Source organism: Filicampus tigris, chromosome 18, assembly GCF_054856515.1.
Source record: "Filicampus tigris isolate MCC_2025a chromosome 18, RoL_Ftig_1.0, whole genome shotgun sequence".
NCBI lineage: Eukaryota > Metazoa > Chordata > Actinopteri > Syngnathiformes > Syngnathidae > Filicampus > Filicampus tigris.
The window spans coordinates 14,537,026-14,555,000 of NC_141234.1; the positions used below are offsets into that span (position 1 = coordinate 14,537,026).

A 17,975-nucleotide genomic window follows, 5' to 3' on the forward strand; every position below is an offset into this window, starting at 1 on the left:
AAGTACAAATTTCCTTGGTACAAGTACAAGTTACTTTTGCACCAAATTTACCTCCATAATATCCTGGCAAAGCAGGCAGTCAGGTTTAAAAGAGTAAGTAAGAGCATTCGGATTGGGAAGGCAGAGGGGGTAACGATTATCAAAAAACAAATGCAAAAGATATGGCAAGAGTACTGGGATAATCATGAGACAGGAAGACATCTATACAGCATTGAAAAGCGAGTGGGTGGAGGACAGACTCTGGGCAGGAACAGGATGGAGGAAGTGGCCATCACACGGCTCAGGCTGGGTCACACAGGGTTTAACAGCACACTCGAGCTAATAGGAAAACACCCTACGGGTAGATGCAGTGAGTGTGATGAACTAGAAACAGTGCAGCATGTACTGTTGGAGTGCAAGAAATACGAGACAGAGCGAAGGGAAATGTTGGCTGCCCAGCAGAGGTCACTGTAGAGAACACGTTGAAACGATCAGGGGGGCGGATGGCAGGTTAATGAGATATTTGAGGAAAACAGAGCTAATGGACACAATTTGAAAGGGCCGTTTTTTTTTGTTTTTTTTTTTTGTTTTACTGCGAATCGACTGTGCCACACTCCAGTCCGGTAGGTAGCGGAAATGCACCTAAAAGCAGGATGCCAGCCGCCAATCAAAACTAACAGAAGAAGAGGAAGAGGAAGAGGAGGAAGAATAAGAAGGAGGCTGCCTTGACCACTACAGGTAGCAACGGCAAATTGCGCTTGGTCTTACCGGGCACAATGTGTGTTCGAACGGACCGCAGCCTCCACACAGGACGTCCGTCACTACTTTAAAGGACGACGACATCATTAATTAATTAAGTCTTTGTGTCAGGATGAACTCCTTTCGGCGCCCGTTGATGCTTCTCGGCCAAGTTGGCCTAGCTTAGTTTAGCTCGCTAGCCGCTAACAAAGAGAAGCACACGACAAATCGTCAAGCAGAGATAGAGTACGAATATGTTGGGATTGTCGTGAGAGAATGTGTGCAATGACAACAACAAAATACGAGGAGGAACTTTTTGGAATAAAAGAAGAGAACGAGCAACATCTTAAACTGCTGGGCGAAGTCTGCAACCAGCCACGTGTTGTGCTACACGGAGCAGGTGTGTACACTTCTTACTCTCATTTGCTTTGTAAAGAACGACGTTCTGTCGTTAAAAATACGCACATCACGTGTGTTTGTATTTCAATGTAATCTTCTTTACTAGTGTATGTTAAATAGTGTATGGGAAAATGCGTTCAAGGTTTCACTTCCGCTTATACTACGACCGCTGCCACAATCGTGGCAGCTGCATTTGCATTTCCTCAATCAAGCCAGCTGTCTTTGCATTTCCTCCTTCTGCCGGGAGATGTCGCAATTCCATTCTACCTGCTGCTGCTACCTTTTCCTCATTCCACGGCATCGAACGTTTTTATGAACGGCTTCTTTTTGTTCGTAAGTTTTTATAAACTAATTATTTTTGTTAGTGCTCAATATACACGATTAAAATCTATAGAGGCATAACACAAAATACCTGCTTAAGTCAATTTATAAAATGTTTTCTTTTCTCCTCTTCGTGGTGGACGTTGTACGCTATTAGTCTGTACTATGTATGTATTTATTTATTCATAGATTCATTCGTTTATTTATTACTTCCACTGAGTTAAAGTCTCTTTGGACCTGAAGACTTTAAGATGTTTTGGCAGCTGCCCCCACCTGCCTTTCCACTGTAAATTCGGACTCCACTTGACCTGCTGCTGCTCCAGTTTCTGATTCCACCGCTTCGTTTGTTTATAAACAACTTCTCTGTGTTTGTGCTCAATACTCAATATACACTTTTTTTAGTGTATAAAAGCATACAAACAAATACCAGTTGCATTAAATGTTTAACATTCATTCATTCATTATCCATACCGCTTATCCTCACAAGGGTCGCGGGCGTGCTGGAGCCTATCCCAGCTGTCTTTGGGCAGTGGGCGCGGGACACCCTGAATTGGTTGCCAGCCAATCGCAGGGCACACAGAGACAAACATCCGCACTCACAATCACACCTAGGGGCAATTTAGACAGTCCAATCAACTTACCATGCATGTTTTTGGAATGTGGGAGGAAACCGGAGTACCCGGAGAAAACCCATGCAGGCACGGGGAGAACATGCAAACTCCACACAGGGAGGCCGGAGCCGGGCTCGAACCCACGACCTCTGAACTGTGAGGCGGACGTGCTAACCAGTCGACCACCGTGCCGCCCAATGTTTAACATATTTTTTCTTTTTGTGTTTGATCTTGTACACATGTAGCCTGTATTATTCTTTTTTTTTTTTTCTTTTTTTTTTATACATTTAAAAAAATGTCCGACTGAGCCTTTTGTCAGTGTTACTATTTATTTCTTCAACGGCGAGGCATAGAGAGCGGCGTTGGTCAAAGGAAGCCACTATGTGTAAGGAGGCTGGAGTTTGTTTTTGTGAAGATATACCAATGGCAGACAAGCTGGCAAGGGAAATTCTATGGCCACAGATTCAAGATGCAAGGAAAGCTGGAATGAAGGCATACTTCCGGGGACCTTTCAGTTTCATTAATGGGAAACGGATTGAAATTAAAAACTGAACAATAAGATGTAACCTTGTTAAAGAATTTTCTGAAAGTTAATTGGAGAGGTACATTTATTTGAATTTTCTTAGAGGAATGTTGGTGTTAGGTACATATATTTCAATAAGGTGATTGAGGTATATTTTTGCAGGAAACACATTCATGTGTGGAAGATGTTTTGTTTTGGAAAAACCAATGGGGTGATACGATTATTTTTCTCTCATGGGAGTAATAGATCCAGTGGAGTGGCTATTTGTTTTAATAATTGTCCTGGGAAAATTGTTGTTTCTAAAATAGATACCGAGGGTCATTGGATTGTTGTGGTTGTAAATCTGAAAGGGGTTTTTGGAATTCTGGTTAATATATATGGATATAATAATATTGGTCGAAACAGACTGTTACTGGAGGCCATTACTGAAAATATTGCTGAATTTAAGAGGACTTATGGGATAGAATTTATTTTAATTGGACTGGATTTTAATTTAGTTCCAGATGATTGGGTAGATCGATGTCCATCTATGTATAATGATCATCACCATAATGTTATACTAAAAGAATTTATGGATGGGAATTATCTTACAGACATTTGGAGAAAATTAAACCCCAATAGTAAACTATTTTCTTGGATAAAACCAAATGGGCAATCAAGATCTAGAATAGACTTTTGGTTAACTGGTAACTGTGTCAATATCTGCTGCCCCACTTACTGATCACTGTATTATTGATATTACTCTAAAAGTTGGAAGTAATTCAACTTTTCAAAAAGTTTATTGGAAATTGAATGCAGATTTATTGGGTGATGATGATTTTGTACAAAAAGTGAAGAACTTTTACTGGTAGAAATTAAAAACGATACAAAGTTAGATACTTATTGTAGGAAATGGGAACATTTTAAATATAACGTTAGGAGTTTATCTATCAAATGTGGCAAATACAGACGTCAAAGGCAAAAAGATACTGAAATTAAATTATTTAAAGATATAAATGACCTTTGTAGAAAAATGTACATATCAGATGACGATAAAACAAAAAGATTAGATTTACAAACCAAAGTATATAACTTCGATCCAGGGCAAGATGGATAGAACAAGGAGAGAAAAATTCATCTTATTTTTTTGGGCTTGAAAAAAGAAGACAAATAAGGAATAAAATTGATGTCTTAATGATATAGAATGTTCTAACACAAAATTAATCTCTGAAGAAATTTACAATTTCTATTCTAAATTATACTCATCAAAGCACAAAGATATAGATGCATTGTTCTTTTGGGAGAATATAAAACAACATTACGCAAATTGATTTGACATTCAAAACATTATGTGATTCTGAGATTCAAATGAAAGAATGCGATGCGGCTATAAAGCAGATGTCAGCGGGGAGAGCACCTGATCAAGATGGTTTAACCTCAAATTTTTATAAGTTTTTTTTGGGGTGATATAAAAGAAATATTATTTAATGCTCTAAAAGAATGAATAGAAAGGGATGATTTGATGCCAACGATGAAACAGGGTGTTATTACGTTGTTACCCAAACCTGGGAAAGATAAAAGAATTATAGACAATCTCAGACCCATAACTTTATTGAATGTTGACTTCAAATTTCTGACACATATTTCTGCTAATCGGTAAAAAAACAATATTGGACAGATAGTAAGTGAAACACAATCTGGATTCATTAGGGACAGATCCATACATCATAAAATTAGATTGGGTCTTGATTTAATTGATTATGGATCATTGATTGAAGATAATGCCTTTATTTTATTTTTAGATTTTTACAAAGCCTTTGACTCAGTAGAGCATACTATTATAATAAAGTCCCGAATATTATTAATATAAAATATTTATTAAGGTAATCAATATGATATATAAGGATATTAATAGTTTAGTTTCTCTTCCTTCAGGAACAACAAGGAGATTTGAGGTTAAAAGGGGGATAAGGCAGGGATGTCCTTGTTCCCCCTTATTTATTTTGGTTGCATAGCTGTTAGCTAGTTTTTCTGAAGAATAGCGCTGAAATTGAGCCTTTGAATGTATTGGGTAATCATTTGACAATAACTCAATTAGCTGACGATACAACAATATTTATTTTATATCCCTTTGGTAACTACAAAAATTGGTTTGTTTTCTAAAGCATCAGGATTATATTTAAATTTGAAAAAATGCGAGTTGATGTCGATACATGATCATCGTCCAATGAATCTGTATGGGATTCCAGTAAAAGATGAGGTGAAATGTTTAGGGGTGATTATAGCCAAAGATTACAAAATCAGAGAAAAACTGAATGTTGCTCCAATTGTAGATAAATGCAAATCCATACTTAATTCCTGGTTGCAAAGAGATATGTCTATTTTTGGTCGTATTTTGATTACCAAAATGGAGGTACTCTCCAGATTTATATAACCAGCTTTCTCTTTATTTATTTCGGATCATTGGATCAAATGAATAAATCAAACAAATTTCCATTTTATTTGGGAAAACAAACATCATTATATAAGAAAAGGGGATGCAGTAAAATCATTTGAAGAAGGGGGACTAAATGTAATTGATTACGAAGCATTGAATGGTATGATAAAACTTAAGTTGTTGCAACAATTGAAGAAAGGTAATATGGATAACTTTTGGTTCTATATTCCCTTGAAAATATTTGAGAAATGTGTGAAACTATAGCAGCAGCAAGTCGATTGGAGACCTGAGATAAAGTGGAAAGGCAGATGCAGGCAGCTGCCACCGCATCTTAAAGTCTTCAGGTCCAAAGAGACTTACACAATCAATGTAAATAGTAAGGTAATAATTAAATCACCAACAACAGACAACCCAGTACAAGTAATAAATAAATACATCAATAAATGAATTAAATACATAAATGAATAAATAGTACAGACTAACATCGAACAAAGTCCACCACGAAAGAGGAGAAATTATTTTATAGATTAGGGTTGGATTTTAGGAAGTGACTCCATATATGGTCGGGGCACAAGAGAATGTGGCGTTGCATTTCCTGTCGGCCATTAGGCAGCTGCCACTACTTTTATTTATTTTTCGGGCTGAGTAGTGGCAGTTGGATAATGGCCGACAGGAAGTGACCTCATATATGGTCGGGGCATAAGAGAAAGTGACGTTCAAGCAGACTCGGCACCAACGCCGCTCTCTATGCCTCTTCGTTGAAGAAATAAATAAATAGTAACACAGACAAAAGGCTCAGACAGACATTTTTTTGATGTAGAAAAAAAATAGAAATGAATAATACAGGCTACATGTGTACAAAATCCAACACAAAAAGAAAAACACGTTAAACATTTAATGCAAGTGGCATGGTTGAGTATGCTTTTATACAGTAATAAAGTGTATTACTGAGAGTGACCAGCAGTGAGCACTAACACAGAAGTTGTTTATGAACATAAACGATGTGGTGGAGTCAGAAACTGAAGCAGCAGCAGAGTCGATTGGAGACCTGAGATAAAGTGGAAAGGCAGGTGCAGGCAGCTGCCACAACATCTTAAAGTCTTCAGGTCCAAAGAGACTTACACGATCAATATAATAGTAAGGTCAAGGTCAAGGTTAAATCACCAAAAACAGACCACCCAGTGCAAGTAATAAATAAATAAACACATGCATACATTCATTCATACTACAAACTAACAGCGTACAAAGTCCACCACGAAGAGGAGACAATATTTTGTAAATTGATTTTATCAGGTACTTTGTGTTATGCCTCGATAGATTTTAATCTTATAATATCGAGCACTAACAAAGCAAAATCGTTTATAAACACATACAAACAAAAAGAAGCCGTTCAAAAAAACGTTCGATGCCGTGGAATGAGGAAAAGGTAGCGGCAGCAGGTAGAATGGAATTGCGACATCTCCCGGCAGAAGGAGGAAATGCAAAGGCAGCTGCCTCGATTGTGGTAGCGGTCGCCGTATAAGTGGAAGTGACGTAGTGGCAGCTGCCTCGATTGAGGCAGAGGTGGCGGTATTAGCGGAAGTGACGTAAAGGCTGCCTCGACCGCTGCCACTGCCGCAAATCTTACTGAGGTCTTACTAGGTCTTACTGAGCTGGGCACTTGACCCTATTTGGCGGTCCGTCGTCCCTCCGTCCTTATTCAGAGAAACTATCGTCCTCCCACCCCGTCCTTTTAAAGCAGTTCCCTGCTTACGTCCGCCTACACCAGCGCAAAAAAAAAAAAAAACATCCGTGCATGACGCCGCAGGAGAGATGATAACGTTAGAGGTTTATTTAAAGCTCATTAGCTGTCTTAAGGCCCTGATACACCAAAACGACGTTCACCAACAGTGACAGACGCTTAACCCCTGTGGCGTTCGGCCGGCTGTCGGCACGTTACGCTGGCAAAACTCACCGCAACGACAGACAGCGACACTGACCATTAAAGTACCTTCTGCGCATGTATATGATGTAATACCCTTCCATACCATCGGCGACGGTAGTCACCATTTCTCATGGTTAAAAAACTCCAACCGGAAAGATGTTGGCCGGGGGCGGATTATAACAACGTAAACAATGCATTCAGCTCTATTCTTCGCTCACTATGAACTCCCACGCAAAGTAAACCATCACGTACTTACATTGTCAAACCTCGCTCTTGTACTTGGAAGAAGATTAAGGCAGCGGAGGCGTGCTCACTGTTTTTTGCGCATTTGTCACTTCCCGTTGGTGCTCCGCGCGCTGATTTGCTAGCTAAACAGCCAATCAGAGTGACCAAATGTAACGACTGGCGACGCCGATTCAACATACGTAAACGCCCCCAAGACGCTTACAGACGGGTTATGACACTACGACGGTGGCCATTACACCAATCAGACAGCGCTTAAAGACACAACGACGCTTGACGACCTCCGACGTCGGTTTGGTGTATCAGGGCCTTAAGAAGTGAGCGAGTGGAGAGTTCTAATGTAACTGCTTTACAGGGAGTCATCGAATTACAACTTACTTGCGGGATCTACGAAGTTACGACTTTACGACGCCCGTGCCTGCTCCACCGTTCTGTCCCGGGCACCATCGTGAGTACGTTTACATGCAGTCAATATTCGGATTACGGTCAAAATTCTGATTTCTGAAACATTCTGAATAACTTGTTTATGTGATTGAGCGGAAAGAGTTGCTCTGCATTTGAATAACCCACTGTGTACGGCGAAACATGGCGTCATGACTCAAATAGACGTTATTTCTGCTCGTTACTTCCAACTGTCAGTAAAACACTTGATATTCATGTCACCCACCACAGGAATGAAGCAACCGGTTCCCTCCTCGCTCCAAAAGTGTGCTTTTGTGCTGCGTCTCTGAGCTTGTTTACCTCTGCTTGTGTATTTGTGGTGGGTTGCGCACCAAACAACGCACTTACGCATACAAGCACTTCCGGTACTACAAAGACCAGCTTTCCTTGCGATGGAGCATGCGCAGAGAGTCTCGATTGTGTCTGCGCGCACCGGCAGTATCTTTGCCTTTTTCGCCCTCCTCTCGTCCTTCTCCATCCAACTCTCAGCAGCAATGCGAAGTACAGCATCTTATGCTTTTTAATTAAAATTGTCAATATTAAAAGGTTTCATTGAGTTAATCACAGCTTAAAATTTAATTAATCGTAATTAATTGCAATTCGAACTATCTCCAAAATATGCCCTATTTTTCTGTAAATTATTGTTGGAATGGAAAGATAAAAGACAAGACAGATATATATATTCAGCACACTGTACATATGTACTGTGTTTATTATAACAATAAATCCACATGAGATGGCATTAAGATTAAATTTTTTTTCTCTAATGGGCAGTATTTTTTTTGCTGCACAAATAAAAATACAAGAGGACCTCAGAACAGTAACAGAAACAGTATTATATCAAATATGTGCAAACAGTGTGTGTGCATGTGTACACATTTAAACGTGGCCCTCTTCTCTACTCATCCTCTAGTCCAGTGTTTTTCAAACTTTTTTGAGTCAAGGCACATTTATTTCATTGAAAAAATCTCGCGGCACACCACCAGCTGAAATTGTGAAAAAAAAGCTTATTTTAACAATATAATAGTTATATTGTTTATATAAGCATTTTTTAACATTGAAGAATGACGTTATATTTAGGGATGTGCGCGACTAGTCGTTTAGCCGTTTAACCGTCTACGATTTATTAAACGTTTAGTATTTTACTAATCGGTTAAACTGCATTAAGAATCGCGCATCTTGTTCCTCGCGCCTCTGTCAACAAGCTGAGCACGAAGAGAGAGAATTGCTCCCCCACCTCATCCCCCACCCCCCACCCCGCCTACACGCACACATAGTAAGGGGCGGGGACACTAAGTTTGAGGAAGAAAAGTAAATTCTGAAGATGTCGAAGCTACCACGAAAAACAACGGCACCGTTTGGGAGTATTTTGATGCAGCAGATGACAACAAGGTCATCTAGGCTTTGTAAGCATAAACTCGCTTACAACCACTCTCTCAGGGTGATGAGAAGCCATATCCAACGTAAATCTCGATGTAAATCTGCAGGTCAATGGCGGTGGGGCCAGTCAGACGAGCATGAGAGCGTTTTTTCAAGCCAGGCTCTGCGATGCTCACCGCACAGCAAAGATTACCCAACTAATTTGTAAAATGAAGCGACATGCTGCCGCTTTCTTTTGTTAAGGGCAGACGGTTCGAAAAATTAATGCTGTATATTGAGTCTGAGTATGTGGTGCCAAGTCACAAAACAATAACGCCCCAACTCGAGAGTAGCCATAACCAATTGAAAGAGTAGATACTACAAGCGTTTGAGCGGGTCAGCTATGTGGCCAATGCCTTTACTACAGACGGATTGACGTCCATAGCCACCGAATCTTACATGACTATGACGTGTATAACGTATGTGGATGAAGGACATCTCCGCAGCTGTGTGCTTCTGAAAACTTGGCTGCTCTCCTGCGGAGTGTGATGGGTACGTGGGCACTTGAAAATAAAGTCGTCACCTGTGTGCATGATAATGCACCTAACATATGGCGAATGAGACCCTGCTGGGCTGGGAGTCGGTACCATTACTCATTACGTTATTCATAATAAATGCCATGCATTGCATTGGCAAATGTATCAGAAATGTATTTCTCTTTCAATTGTTCACTTTTATTCATTCAATTGTTGATACATAACTAGAATTTAAATTAACAAACTGTCCTTAATGTTTTGGCTAAAATAGCCCCTACTGTAAATACACAAAACTTTTGCATTTCAAATTTGAATATAATGTGTATTAAATTTCAAGTTTTCTTGCTTATAGACTAGTCGACTAGTCGCAAATTAAATTTTAGACTAGTCGGCTGGCAAATTAGTAGAAATTCCCATCCCTAGTTATATTATAACGTCTTGAATAGGATTAAAATAAACACAAAGAAAAAAGTATTTTATAATTTTTCATATTGATACTTAGTGTGAAACATGGGCCTGTTTGGATAAACATTAATTCATTAATTCGCTTGTCTCTAAACAAAGACAATTAGCTACCTGCTGGTAAGAAAGAGTACTACAATGTAGTAAAGACATGATTACGCTGCCAGGCGCTAGACCGCACAGGCACACAATTTCGATAATTTCCCACGGCACACTTGACAATATCTCGCGGCACACTAGTGTGAAAAACACTGCTCTAGTCAGTTGCTAAGGCAAACCAATTTATTCAGATTTTCTGACAGTAAAGCTGACCTCTCCCTATTCACTATGTGACCTGCAACCGAGAAGAGTCTTTCCCGTGAAACCGAGGATGCAGGAGCGGCTAGATATTTACGAGCTAGCGGGGCCAGCTTCTCACGGGCCCCTGCATGAGATGAGCACCACCGCAAGGGACGGTCCTTCATATCAATGGTGGGCTCTGCTCTGTATGGCTCTGTCAGGCTGTACCTCCTCTTCAGGTTAACAATCTGCGCCCAGCTGTAGAAGAAGGTTCATTTTCTTCTTGGGTGGGCCCGTCTTCAGAAGTCTTGAGATCTTCTGGGTGGTTTGTCTCGCCGCATGGCTCCAAGTGTGGTCCACGCCTCTTCTCTCTCTGTCTTGGACAGGCTCTTTAAGTTTTTCAAACGTGCATCCAATGCTCTTGCGATCTTGGGCCATGCGTAGTTATGGTGTTCTTGGCGCGAGGCTAGGGCGTCTTGAATTTCGTTTAGTCAAAGAGCCATTTCGACCCGCTTTCTAGGGAAAAGAAAACCCTGGGAGTCGCAAACACTTTTTGACATTAACTTGCAAAAAACGCCAGCTTTTTTGAGTTCCCAGGCACATGTGGACGTGGAGTTCTCACGTCCACATAATACTACCTGCAAAATACATTCAATCGGTAATTTGACACTTGAATTGATTAAAAGAGTGCAAAAACCAAGCCATGTAGCAACATCGGAGTACTTCAAGTCCGCGCTTGTCGCGCCCCCACCTTTGAAATGCCACACCAGCAAATACACTAAGTGCCCAATACAATATATTTTGGCTCCAATGCCTTCTTTCAGTTTTAAAGCCATGAGTGATGCAGCAAATAAAACAATGATCCTACGAACCGCGTCTAAGGTGCATATTCAAATGAAACTGAGACTTACCCCAGGACACACGTGAGGTGGGTCTTTTTGCAACAAAGCATTTAATTGATCCATATTAAACAAGCCAATGTAAGAGTGCTTGTTAAATGACTGTGTTACCGTGGGTTGCGTTAGCTGGCTGCCTCTGGGTTTGCTTTGTTTGCTTTGGCTGTCGGCGCTGACGTCCGAACCGACTCCCTGCAAACTATGCAAATAACTGGTTTGCGCTTTCTCCTCCGAGGAAAAGCCAAACCAAATCGACACTGTGGATGTGGAGTTTCTTATCGGGACCAACTCTGCTTCGTGGCGACTTTCTGCTATAGCCTCCCGCTATACAAACAAACAGGGAGGTGGGGAGTGTCACTTAAGTTGCACTGTGCGCACTTGCGAAATATTGGCCTTGAGGACCGGAGTTGGTGACGCCTGGCATCAAATATTTGTAAAAATTTGAGCAAAAAGTCATTTGCATAATAATTTGGAACGCAGTGTGTTTTACAAGAGAGCATCAAACATTTTAACTTCATATCGCTGGTCTTTGTAGTACAGGAAGTGCTTGGATGTGGAAGTGCATTGTTTGGAGCGCAACCATCGCAAATACACAAGCAGAGGTAAATAAGCTCAGAGATGCAGCACAAAAGGAAACCGGCCGCTTCATTCATGTGGTGAGTGACATGATTCTAAAGTGTTTTATTGACAGATGAGAGTAACAAGCGGAAATGACGTCCATTTGAGTCATGACGCCGTGTGTCGCCATCACAGTGGGTTATTCAAATGCAGAGGCAACTCTGTCCGCTCATTAATGCAAACGGGATATTCAGAATGTTTCAGAATTTTAACCTTAACCCGAATATTCACTGCATGTAAATGTACTCACTATAGTGCTGGGGACAAAACGGCGGAGGAGGCACGGGCGTCATAGTCGAAATGTCATAGGTCGTAATTTGCGGACTTCCTGTACACAGTCACCGCCTGAGATTTGACTTGACCAAACCAAATGTGTGTCTTCGTTTTGTCCTGCAGACATCAGTGAAAAATATCTCCGTCCTGAGAAAAGGGAGCCAGACTTCACTCATATCAAAAAGGAGGAGGAGGAGGAGGAGGCAGAGATCACATCATCACTGCTCTTTGTCCCTTTAAAGAGTGAAGATGAAAACAAGAGTGAGGAAGACAGAGGAGGAGAGCCTCCAAGCAGTAGCTCAAGTCAACACGTGACAACAGAAAGTGACTACTGGGGACAATCACAAGCACGGAGTGATGACACATCATCACACTCTCCTTACAATGATGATGATGATCAAGCTAAAGGTGATAGGGCATGTCACACTGACGACAAATCCTGGGAATGTTCTCAGTGTGGGAAACTATTTACTTCAAAGGGGTCTTTAAAAAGGCACACAAAAACACACAATAGAGAAAAACCTTTTTCCTGCTCAGTTTGTGACAAAAGCTTTTCTGTAAAGTCAAATTTAACTGAGCACACAAGAACACACAGTGGAGAAAACCCTTTTTCCTGCTCAGTTTGTGGTAGAGGTTTCTCCCGTAAATCAGATTTAATAAAGCACAAAAAAAAACACAGAGAAAAACATTTTTCCTGCTTAGATTGTGGTAGAAGTTTCTCTCGAAAATCAGATTTAAGAAAGCACAAAAGAACACACAGTGGAGAAAAACATTTTTACTGCTTAGATTGTGGTATAAGTTTCTCTCGTAAATCAGATTTAATAAAGCACAAAAGAACACACAGTGGAGAAAAACCTTTTTCCTGCTCAGTTTGTGGCAAAAGCTTCTCTCAAACATCACATTTAACAGAGCACACAAGAACACACAGTGGCGAAAAAAGTTTTTCTTGCTCAGTTTGTGGCAAAAGCTTCTCTGTAAAGTCATATTTAACAAAGCACACAAGAACACACAGTGGAGAAAAAACTTTTTCCTGCTCACTTTGTGGCAAAAACTTCTCTGTAAAGTCATATTTAACAAAGCACACAAGAAGACACAGTGGGGAAAACCCTTTTTCCTGCTCAGTTTGTGGCAAATGCTTCTCTGTTAAGTCAATTTTAACGGAACACACAAGAACACACGGAGAAAAACCTTTTTCCTGTACGGTTTGCGGCGAAAGTTTCTCTGTAAAGTTAAATTTTACTGAGCACACAAGAACACACAGTGGAGAAAAACCTTTTCCCTGCTTAGATTGTGGTAGAGGTTTCTCTCGTAAATCAGATTTAATAACGCACACAAGAACACACAGTGGAGAAAAACCTTTTTCCTGCTCAGTTTGTGGCAAAAGCTTATCTCAAACGTCACATTTAACAGAGCACACAAGAACACACCGTCGCAAAACACCTTTTTCTTGTTCAGTTTGTGGCAAAAGCTTCTCTGTAAAGTCATATTTAACAAAGCACACAGGAACACACAGTGGGGAAAACCCTTTTTCCTGCTCAGTTTGTGGGAAAAGCTTTGCTCGTAAATCAGATTTAATAAGGCACAGGAGAACACACACTGTGATGAAACCATTCAGTTGCAGTGGTTGTGCTAAAAGATTCTCCACTAAAAAGTGGTGTGAAAAACACAAGTGTGCTGGTGAGAATACCAGCGATCCTTGAAGCTTAAACAAAATAAACTGAAGGAACTTACTCTTTGCGGTAAGCTGTAAAAGTGTAAATGATTTTGGAAAAAAATTGTGATATCGAAGACTGAATTTTGCAAAGATCGTTTAAAGACATGAAGCCAATTTGACACTTTTTTCACAATTTTGACGGAAGAACCATTGTGTCTTAGTGATGGTGTGTTTATATCAAACATTTCAATGAAATGAAATGTCAATTTTCTTTGCCTGTTACAACATTTATAAACATTAGGATTTTGGTTGTGTTTTTAATTGTACATAACAGAAAAGGAGTGAGAAGAAACTGCTTATGAAATCGCAACCCTTTTCCACATGAATAAAATCACTTGTGAAAAGAACAACAGAACTATTATTACTCTACCTCATACCTTTTTCGTATAATTGATAGTCGTAACTTGCGTAGCAATGGACACCCAAACTGCGGTATTCTTGCTGCTGCTGATTGCTATTTTTTGCGCGATCGTGTCCGGCGACTTGGCTCGGAGCCGAGCCCCCATTGTTTACAGCCGGAATCAGCTGTTAGCACTCCGTGCTAGCCATGCGCCGGCTCCCGGGGCGAGACCCGATATCCCCCGTGAGCTGAGGAGGAAGAGACGGGGATCTCGTGCGGGGGTTAAACGCCGGGAAAGGAGGAGACGATACCATCCCGTCCTCCCGTCTGTTATCATGGGGAATGTTAGATCGCTCCCCAACAAGATGGACGAGCTAGCGGCGCTTACCCGGCACGAGAGGGACTTCCGGGAGGCTAGCCTGATGCTATTCACGGAGTCGTGGCTAACAACGCTAACGCCGAACGCGGTCGTAGAATTGGACGGCTTCCAAATCATACGCGCGGACAGGACGCTGGAGAGTGGAAAGAGGAAAGGAGGAGGGCTGGCTGTGTTTGTGAACGATAGATGGTGTAATCCTGGGCACATCACGATTAAGGAGCAGCTTTGCAGCAGGGATATTGAGCTGCTAGCAGTTGGCATGAGGCCATTCTACATCCCGCGAGAGTTTAGTCACGTGATCGCGGTGACCGTCTACGTCCCACCAGCTGCCAGCAGCGACACAGCCTGTGATGTCTTGACTGCAGCAGTGAGCAGGCTACAAACACAGCACCCAAATGCCCTGGTACTCATCTCTGGTGACTTCAATCATGCCTCCCCTTCCTCCTCTCTGCCTTCATTCACACAGTATGTCACCTGCCACACCAGAGACAATAAAACACTGGACCTTTTCTATGCCAACACCAAGGAGGCATACACATCACTGCCCCTCCCCCCGCTGGGCAAAGCTGATCACAACCTGGTGGCTCTCCAGTCTGTGTACAAACCTCTGGTCCGCAGGCAGCCAGCTGTGACCCGCACGGTTCAGAGATGGTCTGGAGAGGCCGAGGAGGCCTTAAAGGACTGCTTCAGCACAACTGTGTGGGAAGTATTCAGCGATGCTCACGGGGAAGACATTAGTAGTCTAACGGACACTGTTACAGACTATATAAATTTCTGCATGGAGAACACCATACCCACCAGGACAGTAAGGTGTTTCTCCAACAACAAACCCTGGATCACACCAGACATAAAAGCTCTCCTGAAGGAGAAGAGGAGGGCTTTTGCGTCAGGCAACATAGAGGAGCGGAGGACTGTGCAGCGCCAGCTGAGGAGGAGGATCAGAGAGGGGAAAAGGTCCTACAGGAAGAGGATGGAGGAGCAGCTGCTGCAGAATAACGCCAGGGGAGTCTGGAGGGGCCTGAAGACCATCAGGTGAGGAACCAGCTGAAGAAGATGAAGGCGAGGAAGGCAGCGGGTCCAGATGGCATCAGCCCCCAGCTCCTCAAATCCTGCGCAGACCAGCTGTGTGGAATTGTCCAGCACATGTTCAACCTGAGCCTGAAGCTGGGCAGGGTCCCCCAGCTATGGAAAACATCCTGCCTGGTCCCGGTGCCAAAGACCCCCCACCCGAAGGAGCTCAACAGCTTCAGACCAGTGGCGCTGACGTCTCACCTGATGAAGACCCTGGAGAGACTGGTCCTTGTCCACCTGCGCCCCCTGGTGAGCTCCTCAATGGACCCACTCCAGTTCGCATACCAGCCTGGCATCAGTGTGGATGATGCCATCATCTACCTCCTCCACACTTCACTCTCCCACCTGGAGAAGGCGGGGAGCACTGTGAGGATCATGTTCTTTGATTTCTCCAGTGCTTTCAACACCATCCAGCCCACACTACTGGGAGACAAGCTGGAGCGGGCGGGGGTGGCGCACCACCTCACCACATGGATCCAGGACTACCTCACAAACCGGCCACAGTATGTGAGAACACAGGACTGTGTGTCTGACGTGCTCCTCTGCAGCACGGGGGCCCCACAGGGAACTGTCTTGGCTCCCTTCCTGTTCACCCTCTACACCTCGGACTTCAACTACAACACCCCTACCTGTCACCTGCAGAAGTTCTCTGACGACTCTGCGATTGTCGGCCTCATCACAGGCGGAGATGATCGGGAGTACAGAGAACTTACTCAGGGTTTTGTGGACTGGTGCCAGCAGAACCGCCTCCTGATCAATGCGGGGAAATCCAAAGAAATGGTGGTGGATTTCGGTAGGCGCCAGCACTCTGCACCTGCACCAGTGAATATCCGGGGAACAGATGTTGAGAGAGTCTCAACTTACAAGTACCTGGGTGTTCACCTGAACAATAAACTGGACTGGTGCGACAACACAGACGCCCTCTATAGGAAGAGTCAGAGCAGACTCTTCCTACTCAGGAGACTGAGGTCTTTTGGGGTTCAGGGGACACTCCTCAGGAACTTTTATGACTCGGTGGTTGCATCGGTCATCTTCCAGGGAGTGGTCACCTGGGCAGGCGGCGTCTCGGCCCGGGACAAGAAGCGGCTGGACAAACTGGTCAAGAGGGCCGGCTCTGTCCTGGGCTGCTCCCTGGACTCTGTGGACTCGGTGGGGGACAGGAGGATGTTGGCCAAGCTGTCATCAATGCTGGGCAACCCGGACCACCCCCTCCAGGGCACCCTAACAGCACTCCACAGCACCTTCAGTGACAGACTGTTACACCCTCGCTGTGCAAAGGAGAGATTCCGCCGTTCCTTCTTGCCTGCTGCTGTCAGACTCTTTAACAAGAACATTGTGTAGTCTCTACAAACTGGCGGTCATTAGTGCAATTGTGCAGTCCTGCACCTGAGCTCATATCGTGCAATACCCAATATTCCCCACTACATAATACCGTGCAATACTCAACATTCCCCACTACTGTTAGTCTAGTTTTATTTTTATCCAATGCTGTTCCTTACATTTCACTACAGCACTGCAGCACTGTCACTTAGAGTATTTTTTCCTCTGTACTATGTACAGGCCGAAATGAGTGTTCCTCATATTTTTTATGTAGATGTAGGTTGGTGTGTATACACATGTGTATATACACATGTTACTGCGTATATCTACATAGGTTTGATTCTAAATGTTTGCCGTCAATGTTATACATTAATGGCCACATTATGCCGCCGCCCCTGTGTGACCTATATCTTTGCTACTGTAACAACGAAAATTTCCCCACTGTGGGATCAATAAAGGCATTCTTATCTTATCTTAGAAGGTGAATTATAAGAACAAGAAAGTGAAAAGCAAGTTGTCCCAGTATCTCTCAATGGTTTTTGAACGTCAGGCCTGGCTGGCCTGTAGACCAGTTGGTAACTGGAGTCTGCGCTGGTTGGCTCCTGGAGAATCGCTGCGTCGCCAAAGATTCTCATTTAAGATTTTTTTTCCCTGCCCGCCCCACCCCCCAGACTTTTCAGGGTGGGCGGCACGGTGGGCGACTGGTTAGCACGTCCGCCTCACGGTCCCGACTCCGGCCTCCCTGTGTGGGGTTTGCATGTTCTCCCCGTGCCTGCGTGGGTCTCCTCCCACATTCCAAAAACATGCATGGTAAATTGATTGGACACGTTAAATTGCCCCTAGGTGTGAGTGTGGATGTTTGTTTGTCTCTGTGTGCGTTGCGATTGGCTAGCAACCAATTCAGGGTGTCCCCCGCCTACTGCCCGCAGACAGCTGGGATAGACTCCAGCACGCCCGGCGACCCTTGTGAGGATAAGCGGTATAGATAATGCATGGATGGATGGACTTTTCAGGGTCTCAAGCGGGTCTGGGAGACGTCGTGAAAAACTTTTCATTTAAGAAAAATTCTATTTGTTTTTGCTCATTGCTGACATACACATTAGTATTTTGTACATTTATTATTTTTATTGGCT

The 17,975-nt window shown here is 43.0% G+C and overlaps 1 protein-coding gene across 3 annotated transcripts; it reads left to right on the top strand.

Annotated features, from left to right (window-relative positions):
- The first annotated feature begins 500 nt into the window (after nt 1-500).
- Nucleotides 501-14,036, top strand: LOC147132668 (uncharacterized). 3 transcript variants are annotated; one of them, XR_015082000.1, is made up of 4 exons: nt 501-1,117; nt 7,510-7,602; nt 7,827-11,783; nt 12,142-12,287. XR_015082000.1 is itself a non-coding variant. In XM_086013917.1 (3 exons), exons 1-3 carry the CDS (start codon nt 994-996, stop codon nt 13,716-13,718), a joined length of 1,794 nt encoding a protein of 597 aa, XP_085870043.1. In that variant the 5' UTR covers nt 514-993; the 3' UTR covers nt 13,719-14,036. The 3 variants fall into 3 exon arrangements, 2 of the variants coding, with proteins under 2 accessions (XP_085870043.1, XP_085870044.1); XM_086013917.1 differs by lacking the exon at nt 7,827-11,783 and having other exon boundaries at nt 514-1,117; nt 12,142-14,036; XM_086013918.1 differs by lacking the exons at nt 7,510-7,602; nt 7,827-11,783 and having other exon boundaries at nt 519-1,117; nt 12,142-14,036.
- The last annotated feature ends 3,939 nt before the right edge of the window (nt 14,037-17,975 follow it).